Source organism: Eptatretus burgeri, chromosome 16 (assembly GCF_056783735.1).
Source record: "Eptatretus burgeri isolate ZD-2024b chromosome 16, Ebu_testis_v1, whole genome shotgun sequence".
In the NCBI taxonomy this organism is placed as follows: Eukaryota; Metazoa; Chordata; class Myxini; order Myxiniformes; family Myxinidae; genus Eptatretus; species Eptatretus burgeri.
The window spans coordinates 7,614,993-7,637,087 of NC_140976.1; the positions used below are offsets into that span (position 1 = coordinate 7,614,993).

General features: G+C 45.2%; 1 protein-coding gene across 5 annotated transcripts in view; it reads right to left on the reverse strand.

Annotated features, from left to right (window-relative positions):
• Positions 1-17,875, reverse strand: part of LOC147010429 (sodium-dependent neutral amino acid transporter B(0)AT1-like) — a 54,991-nt gene extending 37,116 nt beyond the window's left edge. Inside the window, exons 1-5 of one of the 5 annotated variants that reach the window (XR_015052434.1) lie at positions 16,492-17,875; positions 8,015-8,155; positions 7,442-7,579; positions 6,037-6,218; positions 5,757-5,867 (exon numbers count right to left, since the gene is read on the reverse strand). Coding sequence is in view for 4 of the 5 variants with exons in the window: in XM_085859743.1 (XP_085715869.1) it covers positions 5,757-5,867; positions 6,037-6,218; positions 7,442-7,579; positions 8,015-8,155; positions 16,492-16,663 (744 nt within the window). In the remaining variant the exon portion in view is untranslated. Of the gene's footprint in view, positions 1-5,756; positions 5,868-6,036; positions 6,219-7,441; positions 7,580-8,014; positions 8,156-16,491 lie in introns of those variants that run through there. The other 4 variants (XM_085859743.1, XM_085859742.1, XM_085859744.1 and 1 more) reach the window with 4 other exon arrangements.
• Between the last annotated feature and the right edge of the window lie 4,220 nt (positions 17,876-22,095).

The following is a 22,095-nucleotide window of genomic DNA, read 5'->3' on the forward strand; positions in this document are numbered from 1 at the left end:
TGCACTTACCGAGATACCTCACCTAAGGGACCTGAATGGTGGTTTGCGAATCTGGTAACCACAACAATATGTATATACCAAATCTATATACATCTTATTCTAAAAATGTCAGTGTGTGTGTGTGTGTGTGTGTGTGTGTGTGTGTGTGTGTGTGTGTGTGTGTGTGTGTGTGTGTGTGTGTGTGTGTGTGTGTGTGTGTCAGTGTGTCTCCTCCATAACTCCAAAACCATAACACCTAGCAGCCTGAACGTTTGCATGCATACTCGGGGAACTCCAAGAAAGTGCAGGAGTTAAAATTGGTTGTTTGGGCTAACTAAAACACCCCTTTTGAAGATAATTAACGGCCTTATTTAATTATATCCGTTATCAGGCACATCCTTGGCCACCTCGCTCTCTGCGTCTTCAGGCATTTCTTGGGTAACCTTGCTGGGGTCTGTAGCCGCCATGTTTTTTGGCCTGCCCAAGCAACACATCAACATCAACATCTTTTGCATCATCAACACTTGGAAGTGTGGGAGCAGAGGCACTTACCAGCGTGGTAAAGATTGTATTATTGACTGGGAGACGCAAGGTCCTAAGGCGATCGCAGATTGGCTTTGGTAACTCCATGAGATTTTTTCATCAGCTTGTTGGACTTGCAAACCCAATGCCAGACATGCCTGCATTATCTGCAGAGCAGGCCATCCGATAGTGAATAGAAGGTGTAATCCAATTCCTGTGCATCCCCAGGGATGAGAAACCTTGTCTCTGATAACGCTGTCACATCGATGTTGTACCGAGAGAGAAGAGGAAGGGTAAAAGGCAACTGGGTACGAATGGGGCGATTTGGGGTGGGGGGTTGGAGATGCATTGTGAGGTGCCTGCTCAGTGTAAAGTCCAATCAACTTTGTGCGGTGGTTGGTGGACTCTCTGGGCTGTAACACTCCTGGACCTAGCAGAGTGCCAGGGGTGGCGTTAGTCATTTGGGGGTGTCATGCGAAACACAATAATGGCCCGGTGGGGCCCCTGTCAACCTGTCCTCACACTAATATATCCATTTTGACGTCTGTCTGTCTGTCTGTCTGTCTGTCTGTCGTCGATGTATCCAGTCGTTACTTCAATAAATCTCAACCAATTAAACTTGCCAAGGGGACTACGGGTCATATGGCAAAGGTTGCAGCGACTCAAGTTGCTCTCCTCATCAGGAATTCCGAGGGTGGTGCGACGCAAATTATCTTCGTAACTGTGTAGCGCGTGGAGCCGCTCCCGGTGGCGGTGGTAGAGGGTATTACAAGTGACTTCATAACCTTCAATTGTATCACGAGTGAGAGGACTCCATATTATTTTCACGCTTCTTTAGTCTGTGTTGCTTTAGCCTCGATTGCAAAAAAAATTCGGAGGAATTTCCATTTCATTTTCACATTGGAAAGGTGTGTATATATATATATATATATATATATATATATATATATATATATATATATATATATATATATATATATATATATATATATATATATATTGTTGCGGATTCGCGCCCGCCGGCGTGCGAACGGCCACGTAACTCGAATCGCGGCACGTCGCCCACCGGACGGACAATCCAGTCGTGACCCTCTCGGACTAACGCCGGGAACCAGTCACGGGTGGACCTTTCGGTCTCACCGCGATCGAGCCAATCAGCCCCCGCGTGGGATAGGGTTGCTCGCCAAATTCGACCTACCTAAGTACCCACGCGGAGGGTAGACCGGGCGATCGCACCTCGCCGCAGGTCGACTTCGGACACGGGCCACTTAAGCGACCCGTTCCGTACTATCAGAATAACCGAGCAGTGTTATCGTCGACCTCGACGGTTCGATTAATTATCGGGCGTATTCAGCCCACTACCAACCCTTTACGTGAAGCAAGATGAGGATTCAATGGAGGAAAAGACGAAGCGAAGCAGGAGAACAGTTCAACAATAAAGCACATTTATTCGCGGCACACGGGAAGCACACAAATACAATTCCACCAAATGCACACAAAAAAAAGAAAACACAATTCCATTTACACAAAAAGCAAATATAAAAGTGAAAACACAGTGCAGAGCTAATACCGACTACCGAGCACACGGCAACACTTATACAATTCTACTTCACAGACGGCGCCGACAACACATACCCAAAACCAAGGAAAGAAAATACCCTCAAGGATGAGGCGGGCCTGAGGCCGAGACCGGGTCGCGCCTACCCGTCTGGTGATGAGACGCGGAGCGGCGATGGCGCCTCACTCCGCGGGCCTCGCGGACAGTGCCTGGCAGGGGGTGGAAAGGGGCCCCCTTGGTCGCACTATCTCAGCGCGGGGGGAAACAGGAGGGGGTTGTTGATGCTCGGGGTATAGAGGATGGTGTGCGTCTCCACCTCGGCCAGGACGCGCTGCCGGCCTCCCTCGGGCGTGCAGCTCCTGGCACCGACGCGAGCACCCCCTCGTCTGCCTTCGCCGCTGCCGCCTCTGGACTCTCCACCCTGGACTCTTCTTTGGGCTCTCCTCGTTCGACTCTCTTCAGCTTCTCCAGCTACTGCAGGCTTCGGGCTCCAGACTTCCACACGGCTCTGACTGACGAACACCGTCCTTTTATCCCCCCGTAGCTTCGCCTTTGACCCCCTCCCTTTGACCTTTCACCTCGCTCCCCATTGGCCCGAGAAAAAGTGGGCGTGAAGGCTTTTTGATCCACAAATTTGCATATATCGATCGTCCTGGAGGCGGGGCCAAATCGCCCCTCGCTCACCGATTGGACGGCAAAAAGTGGGCGTGTGTCGTTTTTGATCCGTTTTTGAAGCACAAAATCCGTGATTTTGTACACGCTGTTCAACGTGCGCCCTGCACGAGTCCAACACCGGTACCCACAGCGGGGCAAGAACGGTGGCGATGCTACGGTTGCGAGGTGTGACGTGAAGGTCGTGGCGGTTGTGGTGAAGCGGTGGTTGTGGTTGTTGGTTGATGTGGTTGGTGGTGGTAACAATGGCGGTTGGTTCAAAATAAAGATAGTAAAAGAAAAACGGCTATCCTGAAGAGTCGCAGCTCGCATAAATGACATGTATTCCCACTAGACAACGGGTTTGGGCCTAACTACACATGCACTTACCGAGATACCTCACCTAAGGGACCTGAATGGTGGTTTGCGAATTTGGTAACCACAACAATATATATATATATATATATATATATATATATATATATATATATATATATATATATATATATATATATATATATATATATATATATATATATATACATACATACAACAGTTTGAGCATCATTCCACCTTTATCATGCCATTTTTCCAAGGACATCTCAGAATAATAATAATAATTCTTCTTCTTCTTCTTCTTCTTCTTCTTCTTCTTCTTCTTCTTCTTCTTCTTCTTCTTCTTCTTCTTCTTCTTCTTCTTCTTTCCATGCTCTTGAACAGAGCGATTTGGCACAATCTTGGACAGGTCACCACTCCAACCATTTCTTGGAGCGCCGTTGTGCCACTAATGCTGTGCCGCACTACCAGTACACTGGTACTCATTTCGCCGACCTCAGGAGGATGACAGGCCGAGTCAACCCCACCTGCTGTTAATTCAGCAGCCAACAGGGCTCAAACTCAGGACCCTAGAATCCCAAGCCATCCACCCTACCCACCATGCCAACACCAGGCTTATGATAACATAGCATATTAATAATAATAATAATAATAATGATTAAATATTACAGAATTGCAAAATAATAATAACACTAATAATATTAAATATTAACAATAATTGGCAGTAATAAAAAGAATGACATGGTCCCTCTTCACCTCTCCAGTAGAAAAAATTTAAATTATTTTATGTGATTCGAGTAACGCTAACCTCCTTATCTCACCAACAGCTGTCAACACAAACTCACGAAAAAAGATGATCCATGGAGTGTGTTCCATTATTAATCAGCTTGCTATCGCTTGCCTAGCTGGCCGTTCCTTACCAACTTTCGTTGGAGTGCTTCCTTGAGTGCTTAAGCCACTTGGCGAGCACTCTGCAAGCTGATTGGTAATGGAACACACCTCAACACGTGCTCGGCCGAGGAACCCTTTTCTGGTTCAACCATTTGTGTGACTAGTGCATGCCCGTAGGTGCGTGGCCGTAGGTGCGTGGCCGTACGTGCGTGGCTGTACGTGCGAACAAAAAAAAAATCTTTCAAACCGCGTGCCAGAAACAACTGCACAGGTCGTTCCTTCGCTCTCATGTGCCCGTACGTGCAAAAAAGTAAATAAATAAACTTTCAAACCGCGAGCCAGAAACGACAACCACACAGGTCGTTCCTTCGTTCTCGCGACAACCACACTTCCACACTCAGAGTTAATTAAAATCCAAATTAAAATCAAGTTTACCTCCCTGTCTTTGCTTGCCATGACATTCGTTGCCATGTAACTGGTACGGCCCGTGACGTCATCGTCGGCCGGCCGCGCACCGGCCTACGGAGCCACACCTACGCAGCGACGTGTCATGTCATTGGTTGGTAAATAAATGGCCATAACTTAGGAAGGACTTGTCCGATTAATATCAAACCTTGAAAAGGCACATCCCCAGGGCCCCAGCAATATAGCTGGCAAGTTTTAATTGGATCGGACTAGTGGTTGTCGAGAAACAGCGGTCACACACACACACACACACACACACACACACACACACACACACACACACACACACACACACACACACACACACACACACACACACACACACACACACACACACACACACACACACACACTGCTGGAATTATAGATAGATGAAAAAAAGTGAATTTCGGGTGATTTCCACTCTTTTTTTGTGGTTATTGTCATATTTGTAAGCATTAAACGAAGTTAAAATTCCACTTGCTTGCTCCACTAACCTAACCTCACCTCCTTAATTTTGTAATAGTCCTGTCGAGTTAAACATCAGGGAAAACATGTTTCTAATCTATCATTAAGTCACATTGCTTTTTTTCCTTGAGATGGAACGCCGACCCCTTTGCGCCATGTTTATCTCCACTCACGAGGTGATATGTTTTGTCGGCAAAGTGTGACCCCAACTTCAGGGGTCCCGTCTCGAAAGATTGTGAACCATGATCGGCGTGGAGGGGGGTGGGTCCTTGTCATCTCGGGGCCCCGTGGAATTAATTTCACGGGATGCACGACCCTAACGCCGCCTCTGCAGAGTGCAGCAGTGTGACCACTCCTTGGCTTTTTTCACAAAATCTTGACTATTCCTTGTTCACCTTGGCGTCTTGGTTTTCTATCGGATTTCTTGGCGAATAGGTTTTCTATTATCATCGCTTTTCCGAAACCTTGTGAATTCTTGGCTTTTTTCATTGGCTCACCTTGGCATTTATGAAAATGAGGAGTGGTCACACTGGAGTGCAGAGCACGACAGCTGGAAAGTGCCTCAATTGCCCCGCAATCTCCAACTGACTCGGACAAATACTCCCTTAACGTTTGACTAAAACCTAGCCTTTGATAATCCTACCAAGGGATGGTCAAAGGCTAGGAAGGAGCAGATTTCTCCGAGATGGTGTTGCTCGCTGGGTCGTATGTATGCACAAACCCCCTTTGTCATGAGGCCACAATAAATTGGAGGAGATTAGCGAGTAAAACACAGATCGATGCAGATTTGAATCTGGAGGTTTACAGTGATGAGAGTAGCACAATAGTTACACCGATACTCAGCCGTACTCTTTCCTTTCGTTTACATATGCAAAGGTGAGTTTCTCCGAGGTACTTAATAACTTACGTCGGGGGTGAACATGTAACGAAGACCGTCTGAAGATCCTTCTAATGTCAAACTCTGCACCAGGAAGCAGAAGAGTATGATGTACGGGATGGGAGTTGTGATGTAGACAACCTGTGTAGGACATCACAATTGGACTCTTAATATGTATGAGGCACTCTTAGCCCACCAGGTATTGCAATTAATGGCGTTTTAATTGTTTGAAATAGCCGGATAATTTGAGGGATAAAAGTTCCTGGTCACTCATTTATAACCGCAAACATTGGTAGACCTTCCAACACACCTTTCCAGTGCTCTCAATGCCACGACTGGTGCAGCAGTATGTGATTGACCAGACAAATATGTGGCAGATGACTAGCCACCATCTGACAGTTCCACCTTCGTTGATGTTTGCACTGATGTCCAGAGTTTTCCTGTACCAGAAATAGTTCACTGATGAGCTTATCCGGCATTCTGATAGGTACTCTGTTTGAATGTGGGACACATAGGAGAAACAAGGAATTCATTTTGGTATTTATCAAACTTCTCAACTTGAAAATTCCCATTAAGCGAGGTCTCTGTTATCTACAAATGCTTTTAAGACCTTCTGTTTGCATTTTCAAAATGAGTTGAACATATTTAGCTCCCTCCACCACTAAAGATTGACCGAGCTCATATTTTCACCCCGTCTATCTGTCTGTCTGTTTGTTTGTTTGTTGTTTGTTTGTTTGTTTGTGTGTGAGCAGGATAACTCAAAAGTTATAAACGAATTTGGTGTACAGGTTGGATGTGTGATATGGACTAATTTATTCGACTTTGGTGAAGATGCGGATACGAGATTAAAAAATAAATTTCAAGCGATTATTTCCCGCTGAGATCAGATTGGGGCAGGAAACAAAATATATAATGATATTTCAAAATGTTGTGGATGGATTATGACAACACTCGGTGGATGAGTTGGTTAGGTGACAAGAACAAGCGGATTCGATTTTGGTTCAGATCCAGCCCATCAGTGGGAGACAAAAGGTAAACTGTTCAACCCGGCAGGGGTATGTGCTCTACCGATTGCCGTTCTAGTTTCTTTGTATGTTTGTCTGTTAGTCTACCTGTGAGCAGGATATCTCAAATAGTGACGGACGAATTCAGACGAAACGTGGTGGACAGGTTGGGTGTGCGACAAGGATGAATTAATTCGATTTTGCTGAGGATCCATCCAGATCCTGTAATTTTTTTCAGTGATTTTTCACAATTGAGCGATGGGGCCAAAAACGATATCCTCTATGTATAGCACGATATCTCAAAGAGCTGTGGATGGGTTATTACAAAACCTGGTGGACGAGTTGGTCAGGCGACAAGAACAAGCCGATTCGATTTTGGTTCAGGTTCGGATGCAGATCCGGTCTATCAGTGGGATACAAAACGTAAACTGTTGAGTCTGGCGGAGGTCTGCTCTCTACCGAGTGCTGATATAGTTATATTTTGAAACTCGCAATGATTAGACAAAACTTTCCTCAATTTGAGATATACGCCCTTTACCCCTTTTCTTCACAAAGTATTCTTGAATGCACTGGAAATGAAGGTTTATTTCAAAGAAAACCATATGATTTAAAGTTCACAGTGGTAGAAATTACTTTTTTTGGAAGTGGACAGTGTGCATTGGTTATGTGTATTGACCAAAGGTAGGGAGAGAGAGAGGGAGACATGAGGACCTGTGTGATTTTCGTTGATTGGGCAGAATCCCCAAGGCAGTGGATACTCAAACGAGTGTAGGAGGTACCACACGATCCACGTGATGATGACGCTGAAGTAGAGGCACAGGAAGAATGAAAGCACCAAGGAAGAGTACCCTAAACACACAGCACGTGCTATACTATCCTGTCCCTCTTAAAATTCTGACAAATTCCCTTTCACAGTTACTCTCCTGCCCATGGCATGCCCAAGTTATCCTGTACCTGCTTGTTAACAATTGTCCTGATATTACCTTGAGAAACAAGGAAAATCTCAAACAAGATAATTAATCCTTATATCTGAGGAACATTAACTTTTTCATCCTGATAAGAATGTGTCCATTTAAGTAATGGTAGTTAATGTTAATGTTGTGAGGTTGGAAAGTCTAATGTCGAGCTTCAGGGAAGATGAATGGTGTTTACCATGTGCTGTGCCAAAGGATATCTTTGCTAACCTCAGAACGAAGGAACTTAGGCCTTTAAGTATGCTTGTACAAGTTTCTTTGAAAATAATATCCCAGTTTTTTTGCCCCCCCCCAGGTCCCCCTCCTTTACCAATGCCGGTCAGACACGGGTGGATGGTCGACCATACTCCAAGGCTACCTTTCCGCAACCTCTGAGCGATGGCCAGCTCAAGGAAGAACACCGGAAGTCCCTCAATGAAGAGCGCAATAAAGTATGGAATGAGGAATGCTCCTAGAGACAGGGGGTGACGGGATGAAAAGGAAATGGATTACAGTTGTGGATTAGATGTTTCAGCTTGGAACAATACGTTTTTGAAAAAGATCTCAAGGACTACACCTTGTCTGACATAACCCTTGAAGAAGGCACGAATATATGACTAGATGTGTAAATCAAGTGACTCGTAAATCAGTGGAGAAAATCAGATGTCAGAAAGAGGACAATCAGAATCAAAATATGTATATAGCACCTTGTATCCGTCAGCAAAAGGCACCAAATGAATACAATTACATCCATCCATTGGGACCATAATCTGTGCAGAGCATTGGTGCTGCACAAGCAGTCTCCTTGGCTATTGGGCACAATCCTGGACAGGTTTCCACTCCAACACTATACCAGCATGCTGGCACTCATTTTGCCATTTTGCCAATGAATTAGAGCAATTTTGCCAAGCAACCAACCTCAGAAGGATGACACGCAGAGTCAACCCCACCTGGTATTAATTCAACAGCCAAGTGGGATTTGAACTCAGGATCATAGGATCCCAAGCCCACCACCCTAACCATTAAGCTAACACCAGGCATTATATAAATACAATTGTAATATCTATATGTGGAAAAATTATGCGCCCAGACCAGGAATCGAACCCAGGTCCTCCGGCTCTTTTTTTCTTCCTCTGGACCCAGGTCCTCCGTCTAGCATTGTTCGAACCGAGATAGACTGGAGGTAATTACCACAGATTTAACCAAAAAATCGTCGGCATGCACCAGCGGTTAAAACGCTCGGCCACCCTAATTAAAATCTAATCAGATAACATTGGTGCTTTGCCGAGGGCACGCTCCCCGCTCAGGTAACCACGTGACCTCTAGTTAAACGGAATAATTAGACAGCAGACACTGGAACTCGTGGTTGACTGGGTGGCGTTCGTGGTTTTAAAACAACCCACCGTACCAATGGTACGGTACCCATAACGTTAATTGGGAGCGGTGGCCCCAGGTCCGGCTCTACCGAGGTCAACCGGGGATTAATCCCCCTGAGTGACAAGCTGGTGTCTCGGTATCCGTGACCGCAACAATATGTATGTATAGATATATTGTTGTGGGCCGGGTATCGGCGACGAGCACGACCACTAGTTGGAGCAGCAGAGTCGACTCCACCGAACATCTGGAATTCAGATCGTTACCCTTGGATAACTCCGAAGGTACGGGTCCCTTACACGACCGTGAATCGCCAATAATTCAGCCACGTGGGACAGGGTTATTTGCCAAACTTCAAAATACCTAGAGACCCACGTGGCGAGCAACCGAGGAATCCACACCCTCGACGGAACTCGAACGGGACGAGCCGCAACCGTGCTCGACACATGCGTAACCCGAGCGGATGGTTACCGAGGTCCCGTCGGTCCGAATGCACAACTACAGCAGTAACAGCCTGTTTAATCCACCAACACACACTGTGCTGAACCAATGAAGGAAAGGACGAGGACGAGCTGAAATATTCAACAATAGGGTATTTATTTACAATAGGGAGAAGGGACACATGAAGGCAGAGTTAAACCGACGATAAGGAATGCGAATAATGTACAGCAAAGCACTTAACCAGTTGCTACTTAAAGACGGGCCCACAGGACTCACAAACGCACACACAAATAACCCAAAGGAAATGGACCTTCCCGCCTCATGCAGTTTGGCCAAGATGAGCGAACCAGGATGAGACCAGCCGCGTCGAGATGAGACCAGACCAGCACTCTTGATGAGACCAGACCAGCCTCGAGAAGAGACCAGACCAGCCCAGTGTCGGTGACGAGACGAGAGTAGATGCCGGCGATAGGACGAGACCAGAAGAAGCGCCAGCGAGATGAGATGAGATCAGCGCCAGCGAGATGAGAGCAGACATGGCGCAATTCTCCTCCTTTTTCTCGTCCCGACAACCACCACACTTCTTTTTTAGGAGGGAGGGGCTTGTGATGAATTGAAGGATGTGACGCGTGATCACATGTCGCGCGGCTCGCACACGGGACAGATAAAACCGAGATTCCGCGCGGTCGGTGGGATTGTCCCTGGGGCATTGTCATTTACGGCGGTGGTTCACTTGGTGCTCGTTGAATGGTAAGAATTGAGAGTATACCGGACTCCGTGCTAATTGCTGATTTATTTTGCGGTGATCGACTGCACATGTATACCTTGGTGCACATGTACTCCTTGCTACACATGTATTCCTTGCTGCACATGTATTCCCTGATGTGTCTGTAGAAGCGGCTTCAATCAAGTGAAATAAAGCCTACACTCCGAAGTTTTTTTTCCCTCGCATTCATCTCAGGGCTTCTTCTCCCGACCACTCGCCTCCCGATTGGTTGGACCCGTCGCGCGATTCCCTGGCCGTCCTCCATTGGACAGGCCCACGGTAAGCGGGGCAACTCCCACCCCTCTGGGCGGAGTCCCGAGCGGAGGCGTTTGTGGCTCCGCCCACCTCCTCATCTCTGGCCACGTGCCTAATGGCGATGGTGCTGAGTCGGAAACGGGGTGGGTGAGACGCCCGCTCCTTGCCGATTGGCTTAGAGGGATGCCATGCCTATGGTAGGCTCCGCCCACGCACGTGCTTGCTGGCGAGCGCTCGAAGAATGGCGTCAGGATGCAGCGAAGGTGTTGTTGTTGTGATACGGGGTATAAAAATGTAAAAGAAAACCCTAACCATCAAAATAACTCTGCAGCGCACGAACATTTAATTCCTATTAGACTGGGGATGGCACCCCAACAAGAAACGCACATACTCACCGATATACCTGTTCTATAGGGACCTGAATGTTGAGTGTTCATGGCATCCAGATTCACAATATATATATATATATATATATATATATATATATATATATATATATATATATATATATATATATATATATATATATATATATATATATTGTTGTGGTTACCAGATTCGCAAACCACCATTCAGGTCCCTTAGGTGAGGTATCTCGGTAAGTGCATGTGTAGTTAGGCCCAAACCCGTTGTCTAGTGGGAATACATGTCATTTATACGTGCTGCGACTCTTCAGGATAGCCGTTTTTCTTTTACTATCTTTATTTTGGACCAATCGCCACCATCACAACCACCAACCACAACGCCGCTTCACCACAACCGCCATGACCTTTACCGTCGCAACTCGCCACCATCGCATCACCGTCATCTCGCGCCACTCATGGGCACCGATGCTGGACTCGTGTAGGGCGCACGTTGAACAGCGTGTACAAAATCACGGATTTTCTGCTTCAAAAACGGATCCAAAACGACACACGCCCACTTTTTGCCGTCCAATCGGTGAGCGAGGGGCGACTGGCCCGCCCCCAGGGCGATCGATATATGCAAATTTGTGGATCAAAAAGCCTTCACGCCCACTTTTTCTCGGGCCAATGGGGAGCGAGTTGAAAGGTCAAAGGGAGGGGGTCAAAGGCGAAGTTACGGGGGGATAAAAGGACGGTGTTCGTCAGTCAAAGGAGTCGTAAAAGTCGGAGCGAAAGAGTCAGCAGAACGAGAACGAGGGGTCGGAGAGTCGCAAGAGAGAACGAGAGAAGGGGTCGTAAAAGTCGGAACGAGGAAGAAGGGAGTCGCAAAGGAGTCAGAAGAGAGTCAGCAGAATGGGAACGAGAAAGAGTCAGCAGAACGGAGGCGAAGGAGTCGGAACGAGGCGAAGGAGTCGGAACAGAGAGTCAAGACTTCGCGGGCGGTGGAGCTGCTCGTCGTGTGCGTTGAAGTCGGAACGGAGGGGACGAGCTGTGGAGAGGCGGCGAGGGCGAACGAGGGGGTGCTCGCGTCGTGCAGGGAGCTGCACCCCTGGGAGGCCGGCAGCGCGACCTGGCCGAGGTGGAGACGCTCGTCGCGCACATAATAAAGATCCTCTATACCCCGAGCATCAGCAACCCCCTCCTCTTGCCAACCCGCGCGGAGAGAGTGCGACCAAGGGGGCCCCGTTCCCACCCCCTGCCAGGCACTGTCCACGAGGCCCGCGGGTTGCGGGGCCATCGCCGCTCCGCGTCTCATCACCAGACGGGTAGGCCCGACCAGGTCTCGGCCCCAGGCCTACCTCATTCTTGAGGGTATTTCTTTTCCTTGGTTTTGGGTATGTGTTGTCGGCGCCGTCTGTGAAGTAGAATTGTGTAAGTGTTGCCGTGTGCTCGGTAGTCGGAATTAGCTCTGCACTGTGTTTTCACTTTTATGTTTGCTTTTTGTGTAAATGGAATTGTGTTTTCTTTTTTTGTGTGCATTTGGTGGAATTGTATTTGTGTGCTTTCCGTTCGTCGCGAATAAATGTGCTTTATTGTTGAACTGTTCTCCCGCTTCGCTTCGTCTTTTCCCCCATTGAATCCCCATCTTGCTTCACGTAAAGGGTTGGTAGTGGGCTGAGTACGCCCGATAATTAATCGAACCGTCGAGGTCGACGATAACACCGCTCGGTTATTCTGATAGTACGGAACGGGTCGCTTAAGTGGCCCGTGTCCGAAGTCGACCTGCGGCGAGGTGCGATCGCCCGGTCTACCCTCCGCGTGGGTACTTAGGTAGTTCGAATTTGGCGAGCAACCCTATCCCACGCGGGGGCTGATTGGCTCGATCGCGGTGAGACCGAAAGGTCCACCCGTGACTGGTTCCCGGCGTTAGTCCGAGAGGGTCACGACTGGATTGTCCGTCCGGTGGGCGACGTGCCGCGATTCGAGTTACGTGGCCGTTCGCACGCCGGCGGGCGCGAAGACCGCAACAATATATATATATATATATATATATATATATATACATATATATATATATATATATATGTGTGTGTGTGTGTGTGTGTGTGTGTGTGTGTGTGTGTGTGTGTGTGTGTGTGTGTGTGTGTGTGTGTGTGTGTGTGTGTGTGTGTGTGTGTGTGTGTGTGTGTGTGTGTGTGTGTACAGCCGGTCCCTGATTTAAGATAGAGTTAAGTCCCGATAAAGTCATCGTAAGTTGAAAATGCATTCATTTAATACGTCGAACCTACTGAACATCATCGCCTCGCCTCGCCTCCCCTACCTTAAACATGCTTTGGCTACACATGACAACCTACTTGGTTTGTTCAGCTAATTGTCATTTTTCAGTTCTCCAGACCATGGAAAAAAACAAAAAACGAAATCGGTCAAACCTGGGAATTCATTCTCGTTCTTAATAATAATGATAATCTATCTATAATTCCAGCAATCTGTGTGTGTGTGTGTCTGTGTCTGTGTCTGTGTCTGTGTCTGTGTCTGTGTGTGTGTCTGTGTCTGTGTCTGTGTCTGTGTCTGTGTCTGTGTCTGTGTCTGTGTCTGTGTCTGTGTCTGTGTCTGTGTCTGTGTCTGTGTCTGTGACTGCTGTTTCTCGACAACCACTTGTCCGATCTAATTGAAACTTGCCAGATATATTGCTGGGTACCTGAGGATTTGCTTTTTCAAGGTTTGATATTTGATCGTGTATTCTAATAATTTCTCGATTTCTTATGCGCATTTATAGATAAACACAATGCCCCAAGTTATGATCGTTTTCATATTAGACGGTGCATAAATTTCGGTAACATCAGTGAGCTGGTATGCTCCGAAGCAGGAAGTAAAAATTTTTTCTCTCTCTTCTCTTCTCTTTTTGTTTTTCCTTGCGACGACATTGCGAAAAGGCAAAATACGTTGGCGTTAATTGAATAATTGGCCATTAAAACTAAATTGCGAATAAGCGTAACTGCGATATGCGAACGCACGTACGGGCACGCGTGAGCGAAGAAACGGCCTGTGTGGTTGTTGTTTCTTGCTCGCAGTTTGAATATTTATTTATTAAATTGTTTTTTTTTACGGGCATGTACTACTAATAATAATGATAATAATAATAATTTTTTCCAGATGACATCTTTCCGAAATGTCTCTTTCAATAGGAACGATTCTGGTACCGTTCAACGGAGTTTTACCTCATGAATCATCCTTTACTATTGTAAGTTTCATCGATCTGAAGGATTCCACGAAACGTCCACAAAACTAAATTCCTTTGTAAAAGAATCGGCAGGATCCGAGGGGTGGGCGGGACTGTACGACTGTCAATCAGCTGATGGGGGCGGGGCCTATTGTATTTGCCTCAATCTCGCACATCTGGACATCAAATAACGTGCAGAAATATCATGCCTCGGAAAATCCCTTGTTTTTCAGTGTTACATCTATGAAAATAAAAAAAATAGCGAGGTACGAGTGCTTCAGATGGGACACACGTGATCACGAACTCACCTCCAATCACCATGGCAAGGGAAAAGCGAACCACGTGATCAAGAACCTTCTCGAGTCACGGTTTCTCGGCAGCAGATTCGGTACGTCGGCGCATCGTATCGTATCGAACAGCCAGAACAGCGAATTATCCACTGGGCCTGAAAAATGTTTTAAGCATTGAACTAGAATTAATTGCTGGATACGCTGGCATACGTCTAAAAATTTTGAGCATCCTTAAAATTTGTCGATGTGCTCGGCGTACTACAACGTATGCCAACGTGCTTCAGCGTGCTCTTAACGTATACAAAACTTACCCATAACGTATTCGACGTGTGCCAGCGTATTCGGCAAATTTTTCATACGTCGGCATACGCTGGCTAAAACGTCAAGGTGTGACAGCGGCTTAATTGCCGGAATCCTTTGGATTTCGGCAATTATGTTGGTCGGTTGTGTGTGTCATTCTGTGTGTGTCTGTCTGTTTGTTTGTGTGTTTGTTTACCCTGTAGCAGCCACACCATTTCAGGGATCATGACCAAACTCGGTACAGATGTCAGCCATGGTCCAACTTAAACACTTGTCGTTTTTGGTGAATCTCGGTCAAAGGTCAATGTCACCGAAAAACCGAAATTCTTATTTTCGCAATAACGTCCGCTAAAATGGTCGTATCGACTTCAAACCAAATCCAAGATGTGCATCTTCCAATTCTCCATCCAACCACATGTCTCAATGGGGTGTCACACCAACACCCTTCTGAGCAGTCAGGGGTTGAATGTCAGGGGGGTCGGGTGAAAACATTCAAATTGCGATAAAAACGCCATTTCAAGTCCGATTGACTTCCAAGTTCGGATCATGACCAAACTAAGTGCTATAACTCATTAAACAATAGCACTATCGACTTATAAGAACCAAATTGATTTCCAGGTTTTTGTTTTTCAGAGATCATGGAGATATGATAGTTATTCCGGCAATTCCTTGCTCAACGAGCAACTTCATTTGTCTGTTTGTGCACAGGATATCTCAAAAAGTTGTGGACAGGTTGGGTGTGTGACACGGCCAAACTGATTAGAATTTGGTGAAGATCTGGATCCGGATCCGACTACTAGAATTTTTAAAGTGATTCTTCACCATTGAGAGATATGGCCAAAAACAATATTTTGCATAATATCTCAAAAAATTGTGGACGGATTCGGACGAAACTTGGTGGACACGTTAGGTGTGTGACAAAGAATTGATTCAATTTTAGTGAAGATCCGAATCTGATAATTTTTTACGTGATTCTTCACCACTGAGCGAGAGGGCTCAACCGATATATCGCACGATATCTCACAACATTGTGGACGGATTCGAATGAAACTTGTTGGGTGCGTGGCTACGATGAACTGATTCGATTTTGGTGAAGATCCGAATACGAGAATTATTTAATATTCAAAGTGATTCTTCACCATTGAGAGATAGTGCCAAAAACGATATATAGAATGATGTTTCAAACATGTATTGGGCCCGATATGTTCTCGTGGATCAGGCAATGCGTGGTGGAGGTATGCGCTCCACTGAGTGCCCTTCTAGTTCTTGAATGTTTCGATCCACGTCTTTTTTTCCGACGTCCTCTCTGCTTTATTCCTTCTTCCTCATCATGGCTTTCTTTCTTCAGGTGATATGAAAGAGTGTTGATTACACCTGAAATAAAGACTGCTTAAGCTAAAAGTTCCTCCTAAAGATGATAATTACCTTTCCACCACTGCTCATACTATCTTCAGTGTTCTCCCAAAAGAATGGCAGAAGAAATTTAAGAACCTTTGACAAGATGTTTATTGTTTAATCAACTTGCTCGTCCGACTTTTTCCAAAGCACACTTACAGTTTATAATGTAAAACAGGTGCAGACACAAATATTACCTCCAACAGCAGGAGATTTACACCTCAACATACCTTTCCGACAATTTTTTTTAATCTAATTTTTTTTTTTTAATCTAATTTTTTTTCTCTGTTTTCTTCACCTTCTCTCTTGTTCCCATTGATAGATTTTCCTGTTGTTATGTAAAAATACTCATCACACAGATAAACCATGCACATGGACAGGTACTGTACATACAGTCAATGCAAATAGGTAAAATTGTCCTACCGCCTCCATATGTCTGGCACAGGTATGGAAACCTCCAGAAGTTTCCAATTCCCACGACGTAACCAACCATGGTGAGGAAGTACTGCACCTTGCTTCCCCACTGAGGTCTCTCATATCTAGCATTGGGTTTTTCTTCCGCACTTGTCTCCTTGTCCTTCAATATCTCCATCATAGAGGTCCTCTCCTCCGTCGATTTAATACTTCGCTTTTCCGACACTCGACCTTGACTTTATGGCGAGAATGCAAATCGAGTAAATACCTTTTGTAAAATGCATCTCCTTTTATTTGCTTTCTCAAGCCACGTCTTCATCCTCAGCCAATGGCCTGGAAGCGAAAGCCGCTTGTCGGTCTTTGGGGTGGTCCAGTCAGACGAAATGTTTGCTGTTATTTTCCACTTGCTGTCATATATCTGGAGCTGCTAAGTGATGGTTTGAAGATGCCCAAATGTAGATTGCTCTACTATAGTTAATAATCTCCCAAAGAACGAAGTCCATCTTTTTCAAGAATGTGATGCGCTTCACCTCAAACAATGTTCCATGACTGTGAAATGTGTTTACTGTACGGATATTCGGGGACACATTCTCAATAATACACAGCGGGTTGATTTTAGTAGAACTGAGAGAAGAGAAACCAGTGGAACGATTGGCTACAAACACAATAAGAGAGTTACATGAGTGACAACCCCATCATTACACAAGATAAGGGTTTTACAAAATTGTTATTTAATCATGACAAACTGAATATGGAATGTTATAACGATACAATGAAATCGAATCGACACAACAAAACTCAAAATCAACTCATCGAATATATTAAACGTTCCAGCCGCCACCAGGACGGCGGTTTGCAAGGATTTTCAATGTACATGGCCATCAGAGTTGCTTTATGGAGTTTGTCTTCATCGATATCTGAAACAGACAAGAGCTCAAACCAGGCATTCACAAACTTCAAAGATGGTGCCCCCAATGCAGTCAAGCTGACCGCATGGACCCACAGTGCATCACTCGTTAATAGATCAATAATTAAATTAATAGAGTTTCATGGAACACAGTGAAAGTCTAAATTGAACAATAACAAAATTAATCATTCTAAAACATCATTTGATAATTCATTACCTACAATAACATCTGGTTCAATCAAAGGTCATCGCGTTCATCTCAGACATCAAAAAAGGCCAAACAATACAGGAAGTGAATCCATGGCAATCACGATGCCACAATCTTCCCTGCAACAATGCTGCCATCCTCACCAGCACAAAGCCAACTAAATTTACAATTTGAACACTGACCAGGTTAACTACCCCCCTAACATTTGGGACTACTGTTTATACTTGTCCAAGTGGTCCTACACAAAGCATCCATCTCTTGTAATGCAGTTTTCATGAGTCTTTTTCCAATCATGGCACTCAGTTCAGTGGTGAACTCAGACCTCAGAAGCATGACAGGCTGAGTCAACCCACCTGGTATTAATTCAATGGTATGGGGTTTGAAATTAAGTACCTAAGATCTTAACCCAGCCACCTTAACCATTAAGCCAACATAATGATGATTATGGTGATGATGATGAATGAGAAGATTTGCCGGTTTTGACTGATCTCGGGGTTTTTTTTGCTTTTGCCATGGTCTGGATTCTGGAGTACTGAAAAGTGATCCATGCCGAGACAATCAGCTGAACAGACCAGGTAAACCGATATTTTTTTCCACGCCATCCCGACATAGAGAGTCCGAGCGCGCTGTCTGATACCATGCATCTCCCAAAGAATAATTTCTTCATTCCATTACTTGTTTGGATGTTGCTCGGTATGTTTGACATTATTTAACGAAATAGCGTTGGCATGTCCCACATAATATACACTTGTGTCTTGCAGTGATGTTCGCCTTTGCTTATTCCACCAATTATATGACAAAATATATTTATAAATTCGATTTATTTTTCTTTGAGTCTTATAAAAAAAAAAAATTTTCTTCTGTTACCTACACACTTTATGTGTGTTTGATTAGGCACCTGTTCCTACAGGAAGTTCCTTTCCACTTATCTTCTCATCCTGCTCCCATCGATTGTGTACATTCTATGTTCATCTTTGAGGTAAGTAGTATTAATAGTAGTAGCAGCAGGAGTAGTGGTATTAGTCGTCTTTATTGTCAGGCATCTCAGGCCAAACAAAATATTGTAACAGTAACGCAGAGTGCTCAACGAACCACCAATCGGGGACTTCCCCATTCGGGACTTGAGGATTTCCTCACCTCCACTCATTCGTTGCTCTGTTTTTTTTTTTTTTTTCTCCCTCCTGTGGAACCAACCTCCACATTCTCTTCAATCTCACTCTTCTCTCCAGGTCTTCAAAACAGCTGTTTACCACCATCTCAGATGATCCCCAATCCAAAACCATGATCTTTTCTACCCTCGTTAACCCACCCCACCACATCCTCCTTTCAAATTTCCGGTTTTCTCTCCTAGGAGTTTCCTTCGGTATCCATCTTGACCACCCCATGCATCCTCTCCTGCCCCCCTTTCCTCCCCACACCCATTGTTTGTCGAAGTCTCTTTTTATCATGTCCTTCAACTCTAACCCCCCCTCCTCCCTCTCCACCGTTCCTTTTGTGTCCTATTTTGTCCATTATTGTGTCCTGTTTTTGTCTGTTACGTCCTGATCCATTCCGTGTTGCACTTCTACGAGCCTCGATGATGTATAAATAAAAAAAAAATATATATATATATATATATATATATATATATATATATATATATATATATATATATATATATATATATATATATATATGTCTTTCTGAAATTTTATGAAAGCCAATGTTTTGCAAAATCTTCTTTTGTTTCAAACCAAGAAGGAAAGATAAATAAAGAAGCAAACCACAATGTACAGGAGATGTGATAAAATAGGAAAAATACTCAAGAGGTATGGGCTCACTTGGCTTCGCCAGCCCCTTCATTGGGTCTTGCCTCCTCTCCGTTACCAGCAGCAGTAGCATCAGCAGCGGAAGCATCCTTGCCTGCATCTTGCTTATCATCACCAATTTTGCTCTTCGTACCTTTCCACCCACCCTTGACTCCCTTATCCTTCCTTTCCTCCTCTTTCACTCGCTTCTCTTGTGCTTGCTTGGGCTTTCTCGACTTTTCCTCCTCCTTGCAGGTGCTGGCTTTTTAGGTGCCTTTTCATTTTTTGGGTTTCAACTCCTGCTTTCCAGAACGTACTTGTTGATCCTGAGTTATCAATGATTTCCATTGTCGTTCCGTCTGGGACTTCTTTGCCTCACTTGCACTATCTCCACCAGCCTTCTTCCTGGTCATCCTGAGGATTTTATTTATCTCGTTCACAGAAGACCACGAGTGGCTCAAAACTCAACGCAAACCGAAAAAGCATCAGATGCGGGAATTACGTATTGGTTGTGGTCGTTGTAGTAGTAGTAGTAGTAGTAGTAGTAGTAGTAGTAGGTAATGTTCATAGTCGTAGGTAGTAGTGGTAGTAGTAGTAGTAGTAGTAACAGTTATCCAGTTGTTAAACCAACTGCCTCAGATACTCTACCTGAGGAATGGATGAAGCACTCGGATGCACACCCTGTTTGGAATGAATCTTTTGTTGTTGTTTTTGCGTGTGGTTGAATCGCCCAAGGTATATTGTGGTGAGATTAAGGAATGTTCAATTGTTATTTTCATTTGATTGACTGAACCACTTTGCTTGCTTTTTATGATTGACTCTTCTCACTTAAAGCTCTCAAACGAGGTACGTGAACTGTCAGGTTCGTCGTTTGTCTGCAGCACAAAGCTATGGGGTAGCATCATTGGCTGAGGGTCCAACTGTGCCACTGATGCAGTGCCCTCTGCTTGTTCGGGCAGGAATTTGGAATTTGTTCATGGTGCCGGCGATAGCTCGCCTACTCTTCGCGAAGGACACCATGGGATCTTTAACGTCCACCAATTAATGCCGGCAGCCCAGATGGGGGACGACACGCACAATGATGATCACCCTGCCTGTGAAACACCAGGATAACAGTATATAGCTGGGTCGGGATTCAAACCCAGGCTTGACAGCTTAGAGGTGAGTGTGCATACCTCTAGATAATCATGTCAGGTGAACTGTGAACAGTGAAGCCTATCAAGCAGTCCTGGAAAGACTTTTTGTACACAAGTTGAGGCTCATGGAAAATAACTATTTTACTGACAAGAAATTTGAAAGGAACATGCAGACAAGTAACATTAGTTTTAGAGTGTGTGAGGTTCTTGATACATTGTGTAGTTTGAGGAAGCAGCGAGTGGGGGGGGGGGAGGGGACGAGTTGTTCTTGTGTACGTATGGAAGATAACATGAAGCGGTGATGGGCTGCCATATTGAAGGACTGGAGAGAAGGATAAAGAAAACTCATCAGGGCGACTCCACAAATGAGAAACAAGGCTGCGAAAGAAATCAAGGTGATCATAAAGATTGGACTTGGAGAAGCTACCAAGGAAGGACTTACCATACTGCCACTGGATAAGTATTGGTGACCATGGATCCATCCATTGGGTCCATACTCTGTGCAGAGCGTTGGTGCTGCCCAAGCAGTCTCCTTGGCTATTGGGTACAATCCTGGATGGGTCACCACTCCGCCACAGTTTACCAGCAAGCTGGCACTCATTTTGCCGACCTCGGAAGGATGACAGGCCGAGTGAACCCCACCTGGTATGAATTCAACATCCGAGCAGGATTTGAACTCAGGATCCGAGGATCCCAAGCCCACCACCCTCACCATTAAGCCAACATCAGGTATATTAGTGACCGGTACTGTTAATAGAGGCAAAGGGGAGAGAGGGAAAGAGGGGAAAGAATGGAAGACATGTGATCAAGATAGAAAGGCCATGAGGCCACAGACCTGCAGTGTTGTGTGCGAGTAAAAGGACCTGTACCTCAGCTACCTGCCCAGGTATGCCGAAAACACAGTTTTGGATTCCACAGCCTCACGGAGGGCAATATAGGATGAAATAGCAGGAACGTAACAGGATATGAAGCAAGGCTGCTTTTGCAATACGACAATGCACATCCCACACAATTGCACAAACTGTGAGCAATATCAGAGACTCGAAGCCACGTTCATCCTTCTTCTGAAGCTGTGAGCGTGGGTGCCATATCTGGCCTCCATTGACCCGCTGCTTGTTGAACTCTGATAATTGTTTTATGACTGTTCCGTAAAGTATTCCCAGAACCTGAAATTTCACAGGAAGTGGGTCGGTCGGCACACTCCATGCATTTGGTTCATTCAATGGAAGCATCCGAAAATTTTGACATGGTTGGTAAATGAGCAGTGACCTTGGTGTTCCAAAGGTAATTGGTTTCTCAAAGAAAACTCTTAACAGATCCCATACCTTACAAAGGTGTATTTGCTTTCATTGTACCATCCACGTTTGGCTGTCATTTATTGGCTTCTTCACCTCTTCATTGGTGGTGATTTGTGTCGATTATGGAAATTATGGTCACCTGTGTTCATCAGAGGCAATATAAGAAGACACGCATAGTACTGTATAGCAATCCAACACTTAATCTTTCTTTGATTCCTCCACCTGTGTGTTAAATACCAGGGTGACAGTTTAAAGTTAGATCGAGATTCAAACTCAG